Source organism: Trachemys scripta, chromosome 7, assembly GCF_013100865.1.
Source record: "Trachemys scripta elegans isolate TJP31775 chromosome 7, CAS_Tse_1.0, whole genome shotgun sequence".
Classification (NCBI taxonomy): domain Eukaryota; kingdom Metazoa; phylum Chordata; order Testudines; family Emydidae; genus Trachemys; species Trachemys scripta.
In genome coordinates this window covers 17,410,573-17,432,130 of record NC_048304.1, presented here as the reverse complement: position 1 = coordinate 17,432,130, position 21,558 = coordinate 17,410,573, and the positions used below count along the sequence as shown (strand labels likewise).

Below are 21,558 nucleotides of genomic sequence, written 5' to 3'. Positions count from 1 at the left end.
TAGTGTCTGGCTTCATGTTTTGACACGAAAAGTGAGATTCAAGAGACTAGGACGTTTTGGGCTGTTCATATAATTCTTGTGATCCAGATATTGACATTTGAGAGGTGGGGAAAAAATTGAGCTTTTTTAATGTCACAGACGCTTTGAGCAGAGTGGCTTTATACACTGGTACAAATGCCTCAGAGGCTAAGAAAGAGGGAGGTGGCCAATTCTGTAGGGCTCAGGGAGGTGTGTACAAATCTGAAGTTGGAACTTCAGAGGAAAGGGCTTGCTATGATTTTATCTACTGATATCATTAGAGAAAAATCCAAACTAGAACATGCTGTTAGCATTTTGTAATCCTGAGTGATCAAATTAGTTGGTTATTGTTTAATTCAATAAGTCTAGCCACCACTAATAGCAAATGGACCTGAAAAAGAGCTATGTTTGAAACCTTTTCTCTTTCACTAACAGAAGATGGTCCAATAAAAAAAGATATTACTTCACCCATCTTGTCTCACCACTGTTGGAGGCACAGGCTACATACAAGTTTATACAGTTGCTACTGTATGTAAAAATAATTGTATTATAATCTATGGCCTATGATTTTTATTCATTAGGATAAACATATGTGGAAGACAATCATTATGATTCTTTTTACATAATCAGAACCTTATGCCCACAATACACTGAGGAGCAAACAGTTTAATAACTATTTTATCTGGCGAGATTAAATAAAACAAACCAGGATTTAATTGGCTTGACTCGCAACAGCACTACTTTAAGAGAAAGAACAAACTTTTTTTTTTTTGGTAACAAAAGAGCAGACACAATAGTGTTGAGAATGGTCAAAATAGGAGTTTATTCAATTATTTTTTAAAATAAACAATAAGTTTGTTTTAAATTCTAGAAGAGTTAAACTTAAAATTTTATTCCAGTAATTGAAACACTAGGGCAAATTCTGCTCTTAATTGTACAGATGAAAATCTATAACTAGTTAATTGAATTATACCAGACTTACACCCATATGATACAAAATATTTTGGCCCATAACAACAAACAACAACAACGTTTCAGAATGGAAATTAAGAACCTGATTCTGCCAACCCTTCCTTATGGGAATGGTCTCATTCATTAGGACTACTTATGCAAGGACTACTCACATATCAAGGATCTGTAGGACCAGATTCTTACAAAAACGCTGGGTAGAAAATAGAAAGCTTCTTTCACTAGCTAATTTCATGCCCAACTCTGATCTGCTATACCAGTTTAAATTAGGACTAGCTATTTTCTCCATCATACTTTATGCCCCCAGGTACCTCCCCCTATTTTGAGGGGCTGATTCAGCCCTTCAAACTCATCAGGGACACTTATGGCCTAGCTGCCTATAGCTCCAAATGTTATTCTGGCATCCAGGGACAGAGTGAATTTGAGCTGTAGCCATGCTTTCCCTACCCCAGTGCCCTTTGCAAAGTCCCACCCTGAGATGCCAGAAGCTGTGGAGGGGTAAGGGCGGGCAGAGGTGTTACCTAGAATCATTGAGCTGATTTTATGTCATAGGACTATCGAGTAGCTGGATCCCCTAAGTTTACTGCCTCTTTGTGCTAATTCAAAGGGACTGTGGCACAATGGAAAAAAATCACACCAGAAGTCAGTGAAGCTGCACAGGTACAAAACCAGTGTAACCAATGTCAGTCAGGCCCCGGGCAAGACAAACTGTACACGAAAGAAAATGAAGTTACTCCCAGCAAAATATCTCAAAAGAGGTTTACTTCCCACAGTTTCACTACGATTCTAAAGTCCTCTGACTTGAAGGCACCAGTGTTCTGCCTTCCTCGGCTCTGACATTTATACATATTACCACCATGCAGAAAGTCTTTTGAAATATCAAAACAAGAACAATTTGTTCCACCTCATGTTCACGCTGAGCAGGTTTTATTATTTTAAAAGAGGAAGATTACCTTACACATATAATCTCTTTATGAACTGCAATAGCGGAGACATTTTTAGATGAAATCTGAACTTGTCCTGAATATCGTTGGCTTTAGACGCCTATTGCTTCTGTGTCCATCTCAAAGCAAATATAATGCAAGGAATAAGCAGCCGGTTTACTTGAAGCAAAAGAAGAAACCAATTACTCTGTAGGGGGTAGACTAAAGATGTACTGTATTCACGGCAAGAGTGATATTTGCTACATTTAAAAAGAACTCAATGTTTTATTGACTCATTACATGTGATTTGTAGGTATCTTCAACACATTCTTTTTTCATATTTCCCTCTTATGAAGTGATTTGGCTACAACATAGCATGCTTTGTGCACAAATGGAAAGTGAATACCTGTCATTAAATGCTGTCTGGCTGCTAATTTCTTTATTGAAAGAGTATTCTCTACATGATTCAGGCTATTGTCACCACCGATTGCATGCAGTGTGTGCTTTTTACCCTTCTTAATCGTTTAAGGTTGTTTTGAGGGTTTTTTTTTTAAAATGTCAGATGGATTTTAGATAGTTCACATACATTGGGCAGCAATAATTCAGGATACTATAAAGGACATGAAGGGTGCAGTAAAATGAAACCACTGGTTTTTATTTTCCATTCACACATTGCTAACTTTCAACGATCATTGACTACTTGTATCCAAAGCTATTCATTCAGATAGAGCTTAACAATTCCTTAACAATACATCAGTCCTGGAGGTAGGATTTTATTTTTAAGTGTCCAAGCATGTCCAGGAATACCAGTTATAAACATGTCAACTAAGTCAGCGGCATTCATAACAGAACCTTTATTATGTGCATCATAAGAGTCCCCATTAGGTTTTTACAGACCTCCCTATGTGGATTTATCCATTCCCACCCCTATTCCCAGATGTAGGCTTATGTTGATTCATCTATATTGGCAGATGTTCTCCAGGTGTGAAGTTGGGTTTGAGTAAACTTAGGTTTCACTTGGAACATGTAGAATGTACACCCATGCAGTGCGACTGCGTGTGCAGTTGTGCCTGCAATAAAGGTGTGAAGAACTGGGAACCGGATATGTGCATCCAGCTTTCAACTGCTTATGCCAATATGTTTGTTGCATGTTCAAATTCACCACATTTTCATTTTCAGTACTATTACAGAAATTGTTCACACTCAGCATGCAGTTATACCTAGTCTGGCTGAAAGTAAAACATATCTTCTATAGTTTAAAGAAAGTTTAGGCAGCAATCCCAAGCATTTTACATATCTAGTATGGAAATATTGTTGCAAACTATTACAGTTCTCTTTAGCGAGTAATTTGGGTATATAATATAGAAAACCAGGCTTATACCCATCTGTACCATTTGGACGTTCTTTTTGGTCTATTACCAGAATCAGATGGGCTTAGGGAATTGATAAGAGGATTGGGAGGGTCTGGAAGTTAAGAATCCTTTTTCAGTTTCTTGGGTGGGAGCATTAAAATGTTATCCTAATGTATCAGGCACAGCAAGAACCAAGACTGTTCTGATGAGAAAGTTGGTTTCTGTGAGACTGCCAGACCAAAAACCAATGGTACACAAATCCAAATAAATCCCACTGTTCAGGCCATCCCATTAATACCACGCCTCTCCCCAGAAATTCACTAACTATAAAAAGGGATGAGAGGGGAGTATGAGGTTAAAGCCTGTAGCCTTGGGGCTACAAGTCTAAGAATTTTCAGGAATTTTTCATCATATCAAAACTCCAATTAAATAGTGGGATTAGTCAATTGCCCTTATAATCACTCCATTCTGCCATCAGCCTAGATATACATGGCTCACAGGAGGACTGCAATAATCTACCTGCAACCAAAATTCTTGCAGGCAATTAATATGGCAAAATTACAGTGAAAATGTGGGACATTATACACCAACCAGGAAAAGCCTGCTTATTTCCACAATGAATACAATTTTCCTACCCACAACAATTTCTTAGGTTAATTTAATTCTTTGAATCTATTGATTTAGTACAAATTGCTAGTTTTCTATGAATACACGTACTCCATAAAACTAGTTATTGACCATAGGTTTAGTATGCCAGAAAAGGGCTTTTGAAAAGTGTCATTATAAAAAGGATGCAGCAAGATCTTACAGTTGAACCAAAAGTCTGCATGTTTCTGGATTTCTTGGGTTCAGATTAATCACATGCTAATCACAAGGTTTAGCCTAGTGGATCTGATCTCCCAGAAACGACTTATGCCAGTGCGTTAGTGCAATTCTTTCCCAGTAAGAGACCAGAGATCTCCTTCTTGTCCCCTAGCATGTGAATTTCCTTTTTGTTTCCTCCCCAAAGGGTTATTTTCCTTCAATTTAAGGGTTTAAAGGTGGGGGGAGTTGGTTTCTAGTTGCCTGGCAGTGAACCGCCAGACTCTATAGTTTGAGCGAAACACAAAGTGATTTTCCCCCTCCATCCCTTTCCACATATTTGTCAATTTACACCAATTCTAACTTGGATCTATGAGAGCAGACTTTGGATTCTCAAGCTATTAGGTGTTTACGGATGTTTGGTTTTACTGCAAGTTGTACATAGAAGCTTGGCTTTATCCAGGCTGAAGGATTTGCCAGTCAGCAGGGTCTCGCATACCAGGCAGGTAAAGTGTTTCTTGTGCCAGGTCAACCCTTCAACTTGCTGGTAGTCCTCTGAAAATATTATCTGTGGAAGTAAACAAATACCTCTGTTTATTGCCGTAGTTTTTGCTCATGCACACCAACCATCACCCTTCATTAGGTGAGCAAAGGGAGTTTGCCAAGTTGGAGCACAAAAACAAACAAATGAGCACATTTACTGGTCTCTATTAGATATGGAAGCCGTTCTTAGGAGAACTCCTAAACAAAGAGCATGGGATCATTCTTGATGGTGAAACCAAAGCCGCAGACCATTTACATGTCACTTCGAAAAAAAATCCCAGAGATTTTTAAATGCAAACAAAAGGGGAAAATTCAGCTCTGTTACACGAATGTAAATCCAGTGCATCTACACTGAGTAAAATGATGTTACTCTAGATTGGCGCCAGTGGAGTTAGAAAATGAGCCTGGCCCCCACCCCAAAATAGTAGGAGGATCACAAAATGAGCTGATTACCCCCATTTATTATTCCTAATAGGGAGCAATGTCAGCTCTCTACCCTGCATTGAGGCAGGACTTTCCCCCTGCAATACTGCAATTCTTTAAAAGATGTTGAAGTATTGTCATTAAAGTATGTGTAGAAAATGTGTGCAACTTGTATCAGAGCCGCTCTCTAAAAGCATCTCACGGTTTGTATCTCTTCATGAGATAGGCCTTGTCTACGCTATGCATGAAAGTCGATCTAAGCTATGCACATTTGAGTTACGTTAATAGTGTAACTCAAGTTGATGTAGCTTAGATCTATTTACCGCGGGGTCCACGCTATGCAATGTCGACGGGAGAGCATCTCCCGTCAACTCCCCTTACTGTTCTCAATCCGGTGGAATACAGGAGTCGACAGGAGAGCAATCAGTGGTGGATTTAGCAGGTATTCAACTAAACCTGCTAAATTCATCCATCGCCACAGCGCTGATCCTCCGGTAAGTGTAGACAAGCCCATAATAGATATAGGGTCCCATGAGAACACAATTACATAGTCTACCTTCAAGATACTGGATTACATTTCAATGAGACCATTATCCAGGACCTTTTAAGAAAGACCACATTCAATAGAGACAACAGCAGTTGACTTTTTTTGACAAAGCTTCTTAATAATTAAATAGCCCCAAACTAGGATCTCAGACCTGAACCACTTCAAATTGGAGATTAAATCTCTGGATCAGAGTTTGAGTCTATCCAGTGATTTTGCTTCTAGGCCAGATCCAAAAGCCAGAGGAGAAATATTAGCTCTTTTTAATACGGAGCAAAGTCTCACAAGAATGGTTGCCCTTGTGAGGAGATTTTGGCCTGAGATGATGGAAACTTGCAAGATTATGCCTTTGTTGGCAAGAAATATAACACAACCAGATCAACATTTTCTGCACTGTCTATTCCATACCTGAAACCCAGCCCTATACCATGAACCTCATCTTAACTCTAATCCTGATTCAAATACCGGCTCTTCAGACCCCCTGAAAAATTAAAAGGTATTTAAACCACAAGTGCCTGTTTCAATGAAAGGAACAACATATGAAGCCCATTCCAATTCATAATCCTCACTGCTATCTAACTGCATGGAGACCTCGCTCTTCTAGTAGCCCTATACTGCACATCCAACTCACCAGCCAGATTTCTTGTCCTTGACATTTCTAGAGCCAGTGGGAAGCATCAGAGAACAAATTCTCTAACTACCTTCCACATAGGGTATTTGAGCCTCTTGATTCGTGTAGGAAGATCACCAGGTCCACAGAACCTCAAACAGGGGTGCATGTGTGTGCAAACACCTCCCCCTGCAATACACAGACACACAAAGCATGCATGGAAGGAAGGAAACCCCCAAATGAGTAGGATGCAGCTAGAAGAGAGTTTCCTGAGTATACAGAGATGGAGGAACATAGAAGAGTAGGAGGCCCCACAGGTCTCTTTGCACAAGGTCCAAAAAAGTCTGTCTTCCTAGGGGTAGCAGAATTGCAGCAGGGAATCAGCCCTACCTCATCACAAGCTGCACAGCGTGGTTTTATACTCTCACAGTAATGGCGCCCACACCAAACCGCACCGTTCTTCCAGAAGTAGATCAGGTCAACCAGAGGTTCAGAACACTTGTAGCATACAAAACAGCCTGGGTGCCACTGGCGATTGTAGCCCGCTCTGTCCACGTACACCACCGGGCAGTCCGTAGGCACCACCTGTTTGCAGTTCTCGCAGCACTAGAATAGAGAACAGATTATTGACTGTATGCGGGGGGGAAGGAAAAGGAAGAGAGGAGGACTGCCCAGGTAGTTCATCATACCCTCTGCTGGACAAGAATACTTTCTGCAATTCATATGGCAATCAAACCTGCTGTAAATACAAGGCATATTCATGACTAAGAATTTTGCATATTTTAGTGGCTTTTTTAAAAGGAATTCCTGATTTATGGCTTTTTTGGATCTTATATTCTTACTTATACAGTTGGTAAGTACTGACTGATAACTGCCACGGTGGACTAGTACAATAATCCATCTAGCCTAAAATAGTCCATTTTGTCTCCAACACGGAGGACTTTTAGATATTCCAGGGGAAGCAGTAATTAGACAGGAATGCTGCTAATTGTGCAATAATATACCAAGAGGGGAACACTTTCTGGTCTCAGGCTCAGCCTGATAATCAGCTTATGTCCGGCAGTAGGAGGATTAAGATCTCTTGTTTTTAAACCATCAGTGGACTAACAGCAGAACACGTATGAATTCTTGTATAAAAAATGTCCAATTTAGGTATTGGTTTAGCTGCATAATTTAGGCTTAAGTTGTTACCCCCCGCCCCTTACTCTCAGCAAGAATAGTGGGAAGAGCTGAGGAAAGGAGCCAGTTGTGGTGATATTTTTCTTTGAAGGAAATGACCAAGAAGTAAAAAGTAGGAACCAGTCTCAAGGAGCCATGCAGGCAGTGCTGCAAAGTTGTCCAATGAAAAGCAACATTCTTGCTACCCCAGGATGAGAACTGAGGGCCAGTGATTCAGAGGAGTTGTGTCAACTTACTCCAGCTGAAGTCAATGGGGCTACATGAATTTCCCATCAACAAAAGATCTGGCCCTGTAACCTTCTGATGAAAAAAAATAATCAGCTTTTTAACATTGTTTCACAGGCTGCAAGATATTGTAATAATCTAGTCTGACATCCACATAGCTGGGCCATAGGACTTGCCTGAATTAATTCCTGATTGAACTACAGCAGGTCTTCTAGAAAGATGTGCAATCTTTATTTAAAGCTTTCCAGTGATGGAGAATCCGCCACAGTTCTTGATAAGTTGTTCCAATAATAAAGTTACTCTCACTGTTAAAGATTTGCGCCTTGTTTCCAGTTTGAATTAGTCTAACTTCAGCTTCTAGCCATGGGGTAGTGTTATATCTTTGTCTGCTAGATTGATGAGCCCTCTATTATCAAGTTTCAGAGTAGCAGCTGTGTTAGCCTGTATCTGCAAAAAGAACAGGAGTACTTGTGGCACCTTAGAGACTAACAAATTGTAACCAAACTGTCTGTACTGGGCTAGCTTGAGTATCACTTCAAAAGTTTTTTTCTCTTACTTAATTGGCCTCTCAGAGTTGGTAAGACAACTCCCACCTGTTCATGCTCTCTGTATGTGTGTGTGTGTGTGTGTGTGTGTGTATACACACACACACAATCTCGTCAATATATGTTTCACTCTATATGCATCCGAAGAAGTGGGCTGTAGTCCACGAAAGCTTATGCTCTAATAAATTTGTTAGTCTCTAAGGTGCCACAAGTACTCCTGCTCTATTATCAAATTTCTGTTCCTTGTGTAGGTACTTATGGACTGATCAAATCACTCCTTAATCTTCTCTTTGATAAATTTGAGATAAATGCAGCCTACAGTCTTTGTTTTTAAGGGCCTGACCTAAAACTTGGCCCTAGTGAAACAGATTGGTAAATTGGGCACAAGCACAATCTGGATTGCTCTTTATCAGTGACTTGGCCTCTTCATTATTTACCACTCCCCCAATCTGCAAGTCATCTACAGACATCCTGTAACTCAGAACAAAAAATTCAGCATGTCTTAACAGGTGTAATTTTGTGCAGATGTTGAGAAATTAAGAGCCTTGGTTCTCCTTTCACATACACTGGTTTAAAACAGGTGTAGCTTCCTGGACGTCAGTGGTGTTACGTTGGTGTAAATGAAGGATAAGAGAATTAGACGCCACATGTCCACAAAAGGATGGGAAGTGAAAGCTACCTGCCAGGTACTTAGGGGGATCTGTGAGCTCATACTACAATTAGGATCGGTTGGATTTATTTATTTTATAGTCCACAATGGGAAATCCTGCAATCATTTTAAAAACACATTTGAAAAAAACAAAAACAAAAAAACCCAACATACCTCTTCTCTACAGCCAAAAAACAGACTTTATTGTGGCTGACAGGTTGCCCTTTATGTTCCCATTTTACAATTTTGGATGGACAGAGTCTGCCTCGTAGCTGCTGAGTCTGCACTTGATCAGCATTTTAGTTTTTCAGTCAAACGAAGTGCTTTAAGTGGCAGCTGGAATTTCATCCAGCACAGCCTTTGGCTGTAAGGCAATTTTCTACCAGCAGTCTTTGAAGCACTGGTTAAAGTTTCATCAAAACAAGATGTACTGCTTAAGCAACTTGTCTCACACATGTTGTGATTTAAATTACTCAGTCTGATTAATTGTTTCTCAGTGAAACAATCCCACTAACTATTTCACAGAGAGTTTAGTGTGGCAAGAGTTGTGGAGGATCAGACGTTAGGAATTAAAATTCAAGACTCCAACTCATGTTTACAGCAAACAGCCATTTTGTTTGTGTGTGTCTCTAGCTGTGGGGCACCAGAAGACAGAAAGCTTTTCCCAACATTGTGTATAGAGTGACAGTTGCTGGGAGCTCTGGCAATCGGAGAGTCCTGTGGTTGGAGAAGGGGTGTGGGCAGAGGGGCAGGACTCATGTGGTTTGATCATGTTCCAGGTTCAGAGAGGCAGCCTTGTAGACTGCAATTATACAAATTTAAACAAAAAAATATTAAGTTGTTTAACATGTGACTTTACTTCCAAAGATCTAGATAATCTAAATGCAGGCACAATCTGAAAATGGGGGGATGGGGTTTCTCAGAGCGCCTCGCTAAGAATTCCACCACCCAACCAAGTGGAAAGTTGGAGCAATAGCCATCTCTTCTCTGGATATTCATCTCATGTCTCCCACTTCATTCCCGACAGAAAGGAACCCACCAGATTTAATCAAGTCTCAAGTATTGAAAAGACTATTTTGAGATGAGCACATCCCTTGACAGCCCAGCATTGTCTTCATCCCTCCCTTTTATAGCAGAGCACTCTGCTGTACTAACGTTTTCTTCCGTATTTTTTTTCAGAATCAAACATTTCCAGCATGTGGCATGTAAGCTTGCAACATCATGCTGCTGCCTCCTTCCTTGGTTATAGTTGTGAGAAAGTGCTTATATCTGAATAGCAATGCAGATAGATTCCCAACTAGTTCCTTCACCCCTCCACTACAAGCACACCTACCCTATGTACCCAGGGATAGGTATGTGCCCTTTGTTGAAACAGTGGCTGATCATCCTTGACAAAATGAACATTCTTAAGGAACAGGAGGAACATTGTTTATTCCCAACATACAGATTAAGGAGTGAACCATTCCAGGCTTCAGTTCTTTTGACAGAATTCTGAAGTGTCACATTTCATTGTGAATGCTTCCCTCATGCAGTCAGATAGAAAAGGTGGTGGTGATGTTGTAACAAAAGCAGAGCTCTGCAAAAGTTTTTCCTCCAAGGGTTTGTACAAACCTTATCCCTCCCCAGGTTCAGTTTACATAGATTTACTCCAGTTTCATGCTCTAACAAGAATCTCAAAGCAAAACACATCCAAACCCCAGTACGTTCCGCTGCAGTGCAACACATACAAATTACTCAAAAAGAACAGAAGTACTAGTGGCACCTTAGAGACTAACAAATTTGAGCATAAGCTCTCGTGAGCTACAGCCCACTTCAGATGTATAGACTGGAACATATAGTAAGGAGATATATATACACATACAGAACATGAAAAGGTGGAAGCTGCCATACCAACTCTAAGAGGCTAATTAATTAAGATGAGCTATTATCAGCAGGAGAAAAAAAAAAAAAACTTTTGTAGTGATAATCAAGATGGCCCATTTTAGACAGTTGACAAAAAGGTGTGAGGATACTTTACATGGGGAAATAGATTCAGAATAACACAGCTGCTAAACATACCAATTACTGTTCTGTGGATCTGAATGATGGTAACTGCCCTTTTGCAGCTTTAAGACACCCTGTGGGAAGTCTTATATGGGCAGCACTGCTGGGAACATGACCATGGTGTTGCAGAGTTCAAATATCCTCCTCTGCTCCATCTTAGCCAGTGAGGACAGCAGAATGTTGGACATGCAAGGCCACACAACTGAACAGATATGACCTGACTTGGCATCCCATGCAATTTTTATACAGGAATGGAAGGATGTCAGTCAAATTTCTACAATTCCTTTCACCCTGAAGGGTTCCAAAACACTAATAAATATTCACACAAACATTAGAAGGGCTCACTCATCCATCTCCAGAATGGTAAACAGATATTTTGCATCAGCCGCACTTTTTATAAAGGGAAAGTGAAGCATAACTTCTGCACTTGAAAGTGCCAGGGAGAATCATCATTTAACTTGGATTTTGGCCAGAACATCAGACTTAGCAGCTCTGTCCTTGCAAAAAGTATGATGGATTCTTTAAATGAATGGGTTTTACATACCATCTGAACTCTGGAAACTTCACTGTAACCCTCTATATCAGTCTAGGGGCACTGGTTCTGGCCTGGCTCAGGGAGAAGAGGGCCATAGAGTGAATTCACCATCATATTCAGCAGCAACCTGGAGCTTGAGTGCTGCCTCATAGAGGAGATCTCCAAGAACTGACCCATCCCAACTCTGCTGATTTTGGGAGATCTAACTATTAAACCACAGCATTAATAAGCAAAAAACCTCTCCCTGGGTTCAAGCTCATATTTCTTGCCAATAAAAGCCACTCAACTTGTTTCTCTGTTCCCTCATATTGCAATTATTTAGTCTTCACTAAGCATCAAACAGTAATATTTCCACTTATTCTTCCTCGTGGTAAATGGAACTCTTTTGCACATTTTAGTAGGATCATCATAAGGCACTCATCTTAGAGCTCCATTTCTCTGGGAATGAGTGAATTCTTCATTTGTGACTACCACCAGTTACTACAGGTGGTAACTGAATGCTACTCTCTTCCTCCATATTGAATTGTTTCAGAACTTGACCTCTGAAAGAGCCAGTCATTCTCAAAGCTCTTTTACAACTGAAGTTTCCACAGTTGAAGCTACTTTTTTCTTTTTCAATATGTCTGTGTTACCACTGAATATTTATTAGACTGCTGCTGGCCTCAAACTATTTGGAACTGTGGCTAATTTTGATTGACTGCTTAGCTGTTTGGTTTGTTTGATTCCAACATGCTGGCTGCAATACTGGAACATTTATTGAGACTGGGTGGGTCAGAAATAGTCTGTTTTCTGCCTGACAGAAAATGAGTTTGTCTCACAGGAGATATTGAGTAGGAGGAGCACAGTATTGGTATAGCTACGGAACTCCTCCCCATAGCAGAAAAAAGTACAGCCACAGTGGTGGAGATCAGCTCCCTTTCTTAGGGAGAGAATTACACTGATCCAATAAGTTTTGCTTTATACACTTTGATTCCAACGGGAAACAGTTGCCTGAGCATGCAACAGCACTTTCAAGATTGGTATTAGGGAGGTATTCACCAATTAATACGTGCAATTAATATGAAGGGGTTTGTCAAGGGGAGACCAAATACTGCACAGATAAATGAACTAGAATGTTCAGTAGTTACTGTTGTCACAATGCAAAGCTGTGAGCATCTTGCACAAGGTTTTAGTTCTGTACTTCAATCTGATCTCCCTGACAGCAAAGTCAGTTTGAATTAGGCCCCAGTGAAAAATCGGCTGCTGGGATTCATGCAAACCTTTCCTTTGGATACACCTGAGTCTGTACCATCTGTACTGAAAACAAGGAAAACGCTGCCGAAGTGAATTTCAAGAAAAACCCCAAACAATACACCCTACCATTTCACATTTTGTAACCCTGGTAGATCCCAAGACTGGCCTCCTCCCTCAACCTTGACTTTCATATCTTCAATGACTGGAAACTCTGTGACCTCACTATCCTCTACCTATTATCTTGGGTGTCAGGAAACTGGCAAGTATAGCCTACTGTCCTGGTAATTCCTAAGACCACAGATGAAACATTCCCCCTTCTCTGAGGCCAGCTTCAGATGGCATGGAGATTGCTTAACAGATTTGATTGAAACCTCTTAGCAGAAGCAGTGGTAGGGAGGGGAGAAACGAGAGATCCCACAGACAAAAAGAAGTCAGTTTATGCAGTGAAGATGTTGCAATATTTAGGCTTACATTTTATGATTTTGGGAGATGCACAGAAGATGGTGGCATTAGATAATAGGAATACTTGGTTCTAGAGCGATAATGGTCTAAATGACATAAAAGTTTGCTCTAAGTTTTAGCATTGCTAGTATTTTTACTTCATTCTCTGCCTGCATTAAAGCAACTTTAAATTCATTCTCAGTCAGCTTTTTCTGTATTTTGTTCACATCTCCCCTATTGTTTTGGCTACTCACTAATTGAAAGGTAAATGCTGTATTAGAATACCATTTGCTGCACTCTTGGCCTGGCTCTTCCAGGAATAAAATACAAAGACGCATCTTAGCCTGGACAAATGGGACAGGATTTGAATTGTAGCCCGGTGCATAGCTGCCATCCCTTCCTAGTCTTTAAGGAGAATCAGGGAATTATTCATGACTGAATGGGAGCCTGGCACAAAGACAAAGATTTGTCCTCTAAGCAATTTCAAACAAATTTGGGACCCCCAACCACCCGCAAAGCCACAGGCTTGTCTTGCCCCCAAACTGCAATTCCCAACTTTCAAGGCCCAACTCTTAGCTCTTTTACAGATGTAATGTCACTGGAGTATGAGAAGCTTGCTAGTATAAAGCCATTGAATCAAAGTGCAGAATTATGGCCGTAGTCCACAGCCTCCTTCCCTCATCCATGCTACTTTTAGAGGCAAGAAAAATACAGTGTGCACCCAGTACTGGGTGTGCATGTTTCTGTGTTGAGAGCAAGGGGAAAATGTGAGTTGGTGTGGACAGGCAGAGGGAGGAATCTATGATATGCTCCAACAAAGGCAGTGAGAGAGGACCAGGACGCAAGATAGTGTCATCACATAGCTCTTGTTACGGAGCAGCTTGTTTAGCACATCATGTGGCACTGGAGAATGAAGAGTAATAGTCACATTAGCATTGGCGTTGCAGGAATCTCAGTATTGGCTGAGCCAGCCTTTATCTCTGTCTGGCCTAATTCTACTTTTCTTGCCCATTTACACTTGTATGAAGTGGGTGTAAAAAATTCTACCAGTTTTCACAGCAGTGATTACAGAAAGGCTAGAGAATCAGACCCCCATTGTCTGTTCTTCTGTAAGAGAATGACTTTTTCAGGATTCATACCTGTGCAGTTCTAGGAAAGCTAGTATAATTTAGGACATTAACACATGCAGCTTTTGAGCTCCTATCCACTCAGGCCAGTTCAGCTGTGTTAATTACTGCATCAAATCATACTAAAATGGGTGCCCTTGTTAGACTGGGAAATGTGCAGTTATTCTTTGGTATGGCAAAGCCTTCTGTGGAATTTTACAGCGGTGCCTCAAAGTTCAGCTATGTGATACCTTAATTACAAGAGAGACATTGGTGCTATTTTTGAAACAATTTCAGTTTTCAGCTGGTGCCTGAACAAAAATAAAGCTTCAAGTTCTTGGAAGAATAATACCACAGTTATGTATTTGCTTGGAAGGACAAACTTCCAGTCTAAATAAGCGCTTTGTGCCAAGATGGCTTTTATAAATGAGTTTAATGGATGTCTTCCTTTTTCAGATACTAAATTTTTTAGTTTGTGATTCTTCACCAAGCTTTAGGTGTATTCCAGACTCTGAAGACTAGTTACATACTAGTCGACATGGACAAAGAGAAAGTTAAAATGTCTTTACTTGATAGGGAATGAAAAGTGACTGCACTTGACATGCTACAATCGCAGTATAATAATTACAAGAAAATATTGCCTTAAAAATTCACACCTTAGTTTTTCAGCTTTAAAATCAATCATTGAAGTTATCTTGGCAAGTTTCAGCATGAAATAGGTTTCCAGCTCAATGAATATATTTTATGACAGGCATTTCTTGGAATGATCACGCTGATCACCTAAGACCCCTTTTAAACCTTACGTTACATTAGATTTATATTCTCCGAGCACAAAAGACTGGTAAAGAATCTGGATACTTTCGGAAATGCATTTTTCAATCCCAGCTGTGCACATCTATGGATGATGGATTCCAGATGTATTAAATCATAAACCTGTGAAATATCTAAAAATAACTGCTCATGTAACTTCAGTGCAGAGCACCTCCACTGTTATGTGTTCAAAGCATTATGTTCAAATATAATGCTGCCTGTTATTATTTAAGTTATTTTGACTTTTATTTGGGTTGAAGACCCAATTGAAGTATTCAGTAATTTATACGTGTAGTAAAATAAAGCCGCCAACTGTGTGTGTGCCTCATTTTCTCATGCCCAACTTGAGACAGCTTGTGTCTGATTTTTAAAGGGGCTGAGAACCCCATAACTCTCACTGAAGTCAATAGGAGCTGCAGGTAATGAAAACAAGGCTTCTTTTTTCCATATGATTAAATTTAGGTACTCAGCTTTTAAAGACATGATCAATGTTGGGTGAACACTCAGAATCATAGAATATTAGGTTTGAAAAAGAGACCTCAGGAAGTCATCTAGTCCAATACTCTGATCAAAGCAGGACCAACACTAACTAAATCATCCCAGCCAGGGCTTTGTCAAGCCGTGCCTTTAAAACCTCTAAGGTAACCCATTCCAGTGCTTCACCACCCTCCTAGTGAAATAGCGTTTCCGAACACTACTTTCAATGAGAGCAGGGTTGGGCCAACAATGAGTGCTTTTGAAAGTTGTTTGGGCAATGGGAACTCATCAGCATGCAGTAACGTCAGCATCCAGAAGAACTTCATAGAAGTAAAAAGACACTTACATACTCCACTCCCGTTGGTGCAACACTCAGGGCTCCGTTGGTTGAAATGGGCAGTTTACTTGCAGCTGCATTTTTGTCGTGCTGCTTCCCTTCCTCCTTGGCACTGCCACCTTGGCCAGGAAGTGCAACTTCACCAACTCCCAGAGCATCACTTTTATATTTCTTTACAAAATCTTCCATAAGCTTTATCTCACTTTCAGCAAGGCCATGGCAGTGGGAAGAGTCCTGGTCATAAATGGGGAGCTGCCTCATTAACTGCCTACGACGATAGGATGCCCCTTCCGTGCCGGCAACTGGTTGCATATCCTTTGGAATCAGTTCCATGTACTGTATAGCCTGATGCAGGGAGAAGGAAGAAATCAATATTCTTAAAGAGGTTCCTACATAGAAGTACTAGCTCTGTGTGTATACTTAATAATTTTAGAGTTAAGATGGATGAACATGTTCAGATGAAAATAAAATGTAGGCTGAACTTTTGAGGTTTTGAAGGCAGAGCTGGTCAAAATTTTTTGAATTTCAAATAAAATTTGGATGAGAGACAGGAAAGTGTCAAACGTTTGATTCCCCCCCTCTTCCTGTTTTTCCAACCAGCTCTATAAATACCTAGAGCAGGGGTAGGCAACCTTTCAGAAGTGTCGTTCCGAGTCTTCATTTATTCACTCTAATTTAAGGTTTCGCATGCCAGTAATACATTTTAACAAGGTCTGTTTCTATAAGTCTATATTATATAACTAAACTACTGTATGTAAAGTAAACAAGGTTTTCAAAATGTTTAAGAAGCGTCATTTAAAATTAAATTAAAATGCTGATCTTACGCCGCCAGCCTGTTCAGCCCGCTGCCGGCCTAGGTGAACAGAACCCCAGGCTGGCAGCGAGCTGATCAGGGCCTGCGGCTGGGACCCCAGACCTTGGGGGGGGGGTGTTTCAGGGGTCGGGGAGAGGGCCGGGGGGGGGGTTCAGGGATCAGGACAGAAGGTTGGGGGTGTCTGGGGGTGCAGAGCAGAAGGCTGGGTGTGGGGGGGTTCAAGGGTCAGGTCAGAGGGCTGGGGGGTTCAGGGTAGAGGGCTGGCTGTGTGTTGGGGTGGGGGGGTGCAGGGCAGAGGGTTGGTGCTCGGCTGGTGGGGGAGCTCCCAGCCCCCTGCCCTGAGTGGCTCATGGCAGGGGGCTGGAAGGGATATGCCCTGTTCCACCCCCTTCCCCCAGGCCCATCCCTACCTCTCTCTGCCTGCTTTAAGGAGCTGTGTGCACGCCGCCGCTCTTCCCCCTCCCCCTCGCTAGGGCCATCATCTGATTGGCGCAGGGATGGAGAGGAGGTGGGGCAGGAAAGCATCACGCTGGGGAAAAAAGAGGGGGAGGGGGGAAGCTTGGCTGCTGCAGAACCAAGCTTCTGCCTCCTGCCCCCGCAGGGGAGAGCAGGGGGCTGAGACCGTGGCAGGGAGCTGCGTGCTACTCAAAAAATCTGCTCGCGTGCCGTGTTTGGCACGTGTGCCGTAGGTTGCTGACCCCGAAAGATCAGCCAACCTGATATTTTAATCTCAACTCACATATCCTCAGTGTGACCAGGAGTGGAAATATGATCTTATAACATATAATACTATATATCTAGCTCTTATAGAACGTGTTTCATCTATAGGAGTCAAAGCACTTTACAAAATTGTCATGATCCCCATTTGTAAAATGCCAAGTTACCCAAGGTCACCAGGCTGGCCAGTTGCAGTGCTAGAACTTGAACACAGGTCTTCTGTGTAGCAGTCTGGTGGCCTAGCCTTTAGGCCACATTCTTGTGCCCATCCCAATATACCTGGCTCACAGTCATCTTATAAGCCTGTGTAATTATCTGAGTCTACACATCTTCTATTTTAATAGACTTCCTTCAGAAGCCCCTTCCTAGCACTTAAAAAAAAAAAAGTTCTAGACTACATAAACAAGCCATTTTAATCAATGTCTTTGGTTGCGATGAGATTTTTTTTCAAAAAGCTGTTTGCCTAATACAAGCGTATGTGGTCATTTAAAAAAAAAAAATCCACTCAAGTAGAGAGTTGTCCCTTAATCTTTAGCTTCAGATGAGCTATTAGAAGAAGTTTGAAGTGTGTGATCAGCTCAATTATGTCTAAGCAACTAGAAGGGAACAGACCAGTCGATACATCTTTGTGCCTAACCACATCAGTATTTAATATTAAGCCAGCTAGAGTAGTGTGTATTTTATTAAGGTCAGTCAATTTTCCCCTTCTAAAATGGAGTGGTGGGGGGGAGGGCATCAGGGTTGATATGTGCCATGTCTATATAGTTTTATTCATATCATTTGCATTGAGGATGGCTTTTGGGCTCTCAGCTGTTCCTAGATATTGGAAAAAAATTGTTGGCCAGAAGAGCTTTATCCTATCCACATTTGGTCAGAATGACAAATCATTCCTTTTCGATTCAGGCTTTGCCACCCATTCACCCAGGCCCCATCATATCACTACAGTATGCTCCATGAGGGCTACCATTGAAAGCCTCAGCTAGTGCAGAAAGCAGCTACCCACTTATTGGTCCCATCCAACTCCAAATGACTTAGTTGGGAGTTGCATCAGGACCTTATTTAACAAAATTAGATAGAGGCAGCATAAATTAGAAGGACATCAAGATTCCAGGTTGCATATCCATGCCCCTCTCACTCAGCATCCAGTGGCTTGTTAAGCATGGATAGAAAAAGACAGTGCTTACTAACAAGAAAATGAATTCTTTGAACCCATGTATTCTCTCAGCTTGTGGAAAGCTGGCATGTCTAGATTTTTTTGAATAATGGTTTCTTCTTGAGTACAGTAGGTCCTAAATGTTCTAGGTTGAAAGTGCTCCTGCGGGCATATTTTAGGTAAAAGACTACAACCAGTACCGAGTATGCGTCAGGAGACTTCCTTCCTGTTGCTGAGTGATTGTACGAAGCGGCTGCCAACAGCCAGGTGGCTTCCAGCCATTACGACTGGGAGAGTCAAGAGGCGAGTCTATAGCATTGTATAACCAAAACCGACAGCTTATAAAGCTCAAGATGTTAAATGAGTTTTGGTTAGTTTTTAAGAAAGATGTTACAAGCAAATTACTCCAAGCTGTACATTGGCAGATGATCCTTCATTTTATCCATTGTATAAGAGGAAAACCCAGAGACTACCCATGCCTCCCGATGCGGGGGCAGAGTGAGGGCAGCTGGCTTCAACAGTGTTACTGAGCACACTCAGTCTGTGTGAGCACATTCAGTATAAGCCAAGCAACAAATTGTGTGTGTGGGGGGGAGGGGGAGAGGAGAGGGGCACATGACCCCCCCCACGTCACCTCTAGATAAACCTATATGCCAATAAGAAGTTGGGTGACTACTGAACTGACAGCTTTGAAACAGATGACCACCAACATTCCTGCACTACTGATTTTGTCATATGGATGGTGGTCAACAGCTTCATACCTCATTACTGTGAAGAGAGAATTTGAAAGAGGGCAATTAAGAAACAGCTCTCTGAATAAAGTTCATCTGATGGAAGATTCCCTTGGTAGCCAGTTGGTCATTGAATTCATAGCTTTTTTGGTCCTATGACAAGTCTTGTCCCATGTTGAATTAACATTTGCAGGAGGATGTTTTCTGTACACTTAAATGATTTTTGGCATCGATTTTAAAGGAAAGGGAGTTTCCCATTGGAGACCTTTTTTCCTACTTTAGTGTGAAGAGCTAGTAGGCAGCCAGTTGGCTGCCTGACATTCACTTTTAAGACCAGCATTCAGCTGCATTAGATTTGCGTCTTACTTTGTCAGCATTTACAAATAGAACAGTAATGGAATGAAAAAGACTTAACTGTTTAGTGTGTCTAAGTGGGAAGAGAAGTTGTTTACATGGGAGTAGCAAACATTAAACAGCCAATAAGAGTTGGGAAAAGAAAAAACCCTTAATGTAGATTCTCCTCAACTATCTTTAGTAAAAAGATGATATTTCAGAAATACCATGAAATTTCCATCTGATTTCAGAGCTCAACTAGAAAAAAAAAAGTGATTTTACCATAGATTAATGGGATCTCACAGAAATCAGTCAATTGTTAAATGCCCATTCAGTTCCCCAAAGACCAGGTTTTCACCCCACATTTTTGGCAGTGTAAATGAATGTGGTTGCAAGCAATGGTATTTAGACAAACTGTCCGTTTACTTTGTGAATGGACAGATGGAGGTCTTACGTGTTGATTTTTGCTGCTGATAATTTACAGTCCCACTAAAGTGGCCTACAGACAGCTGTGGGTACTAAACGCAAGATCATGTTGAGGCGCCTTTAAAAAAAAATGTTGATCCTTAATAAAGACGAGTTTCTACAGAAGACCACACAAGGAAAAACAACACTGGCCCAACCTTTATGCATATGTATCTGTCATAAATCTAAAGCAAGCTACAGAAACGCTGCAGCTACTTTAAGCACAATTAAATGTGTCAGACATAGCTTCCACAGAAATGAAATAAATATGTGAGAATATACTGCCATAAGCATTTATTGAGTGGAAAAAGAGTCAAGGCAGTTTATCCAAGAATATTAAAGATAACAGAATAGACCGCTCAAAATCTGCTGGCCTAGTTCAGCTGCAGCACAAAAAAGACAAAGCAAAAGGCAAAAACCGGCACACCTTAATGAACGAATTTAATAAGAATTTGGCAAGACTAATGTACTCCTATAGTAGAGCTGTGAGACCAATATAAATGTCAACATACCTATTTAAGACATCTTATTCCAGGGCCAGATGTGAGATTCTTTTTTTTTAAATAATGTAAAGAAAATGAAAAGTGACAGCAAAATCTATAAGCCTTTCTCAGCCACAGAAAGGTATTGGCCATCTTCAAGACAAGGCCAGATACAGGGCGCTTTCCCCCTTCCAGATGAAGGAGATGCTTAAGTGACTTAAGAACAGGTCAGAGAAGTCTAACCTATCATTGAAGATTGGATTCAGTGGTAATAAGAATGAGATTCTTCTTTTACTACTATTATGTATAGTCACAATGTTTTATTATGTTACCTTCACTTGGATACTTTGGGACTAAAACATTTTCACTCCCTGACTATTTTATTCAGATAGTTCACAAACTCTTCTCTTCATTTTCCCCTGGGATTTTGGATACCCACTTCATTACTTACACAGAGCCAGCTCATTGAAAACAAGCACTGAACTTCCTTCTGTTCTTGAGCCAGCCACTTCAGGACAACAACATTAAGAAAAATCCCGAGATTTCCACTTTGTATTCAGAAGGGAAAAAGTCACTACTGCTGGTTAATTAGAGGTTCTTCCTGACCCAAAAGGCCTTTTTTCAAGCTTTTCACAAAAATGGTTAATGTTCAGAATTTTTCATGAAAAGGTCATGTTTATCAATTTAACCAAAACTTTTATCAATGTTCAAAGTTAATGAACATTTGTGTTTACTGGAAATGTGACTTTACAACAAAAATGTCTGATAAATCAAAATCATGCTGGAAATTAAGTTAAAGGTTTTAGAATCTTTCATGGGGAGGGGGAGGAGAAAAAAAAAGGTTCCCCTTTGAACAACCTAGCGTGCCACAGCTGTAAGAATCTAGTTTACAACTCTTTAGTCTGAACTTCAGGATCAGGCAACTTGCCCAGCCACTAGGAGGCTCTCCAAATGTTCTCCTCTCTGAACAGGATTACTACACTGCATTGGTTGACTAGGGTTACCATACGTCCTCTTTTTCTCGGACATGTCCGACTTTTCGGCACTCAAACCCCCGTCCGGGGGGAACTGCCAAAAAGCCGAACATGTCCGGGAAAATG

The 21,558-nt window shown here is 41.0% G+C and overlaps 1 protein-coding gene across 2 annotated transcripts in view; it reads right to left on the bottom strand.

The window, feature by feature from the left end:
• Positions 1 to 2,128: 2,128 nt before the first annotated feature.
• LMCD1 (LIM and cysteine rich domains 1) overlaps positions 2,129 to 21,558 on the bottom strand; it is a 67,344-nt gene continuing 47,914 nt past the window's right edge. For both annotated transcript variants that reach the window (XM_034776452.1, XM_034776453.1), the window contains 3 exons: positions 15,773 to 16,108; positions 6,574 to 6,789; positions 2,129 to 4,631 (listed from right to left, as the gene is read on the bottom strand). In XM_034776452.1, the coding sequence (XP_034632343.1) occupies positions 4,473 to 4,631; positions 6,574 to 6,789; positions 15,773 to 16,108 (711 nt within the window). In that variant the 3' untranslated portion in view covers positions 2,129 to 4,472. The remainder of the gene's footprint in view (positions 4,632 to 6,573; positions 6,790 to 15,772; positions 16,109 to 21,558) is intronic.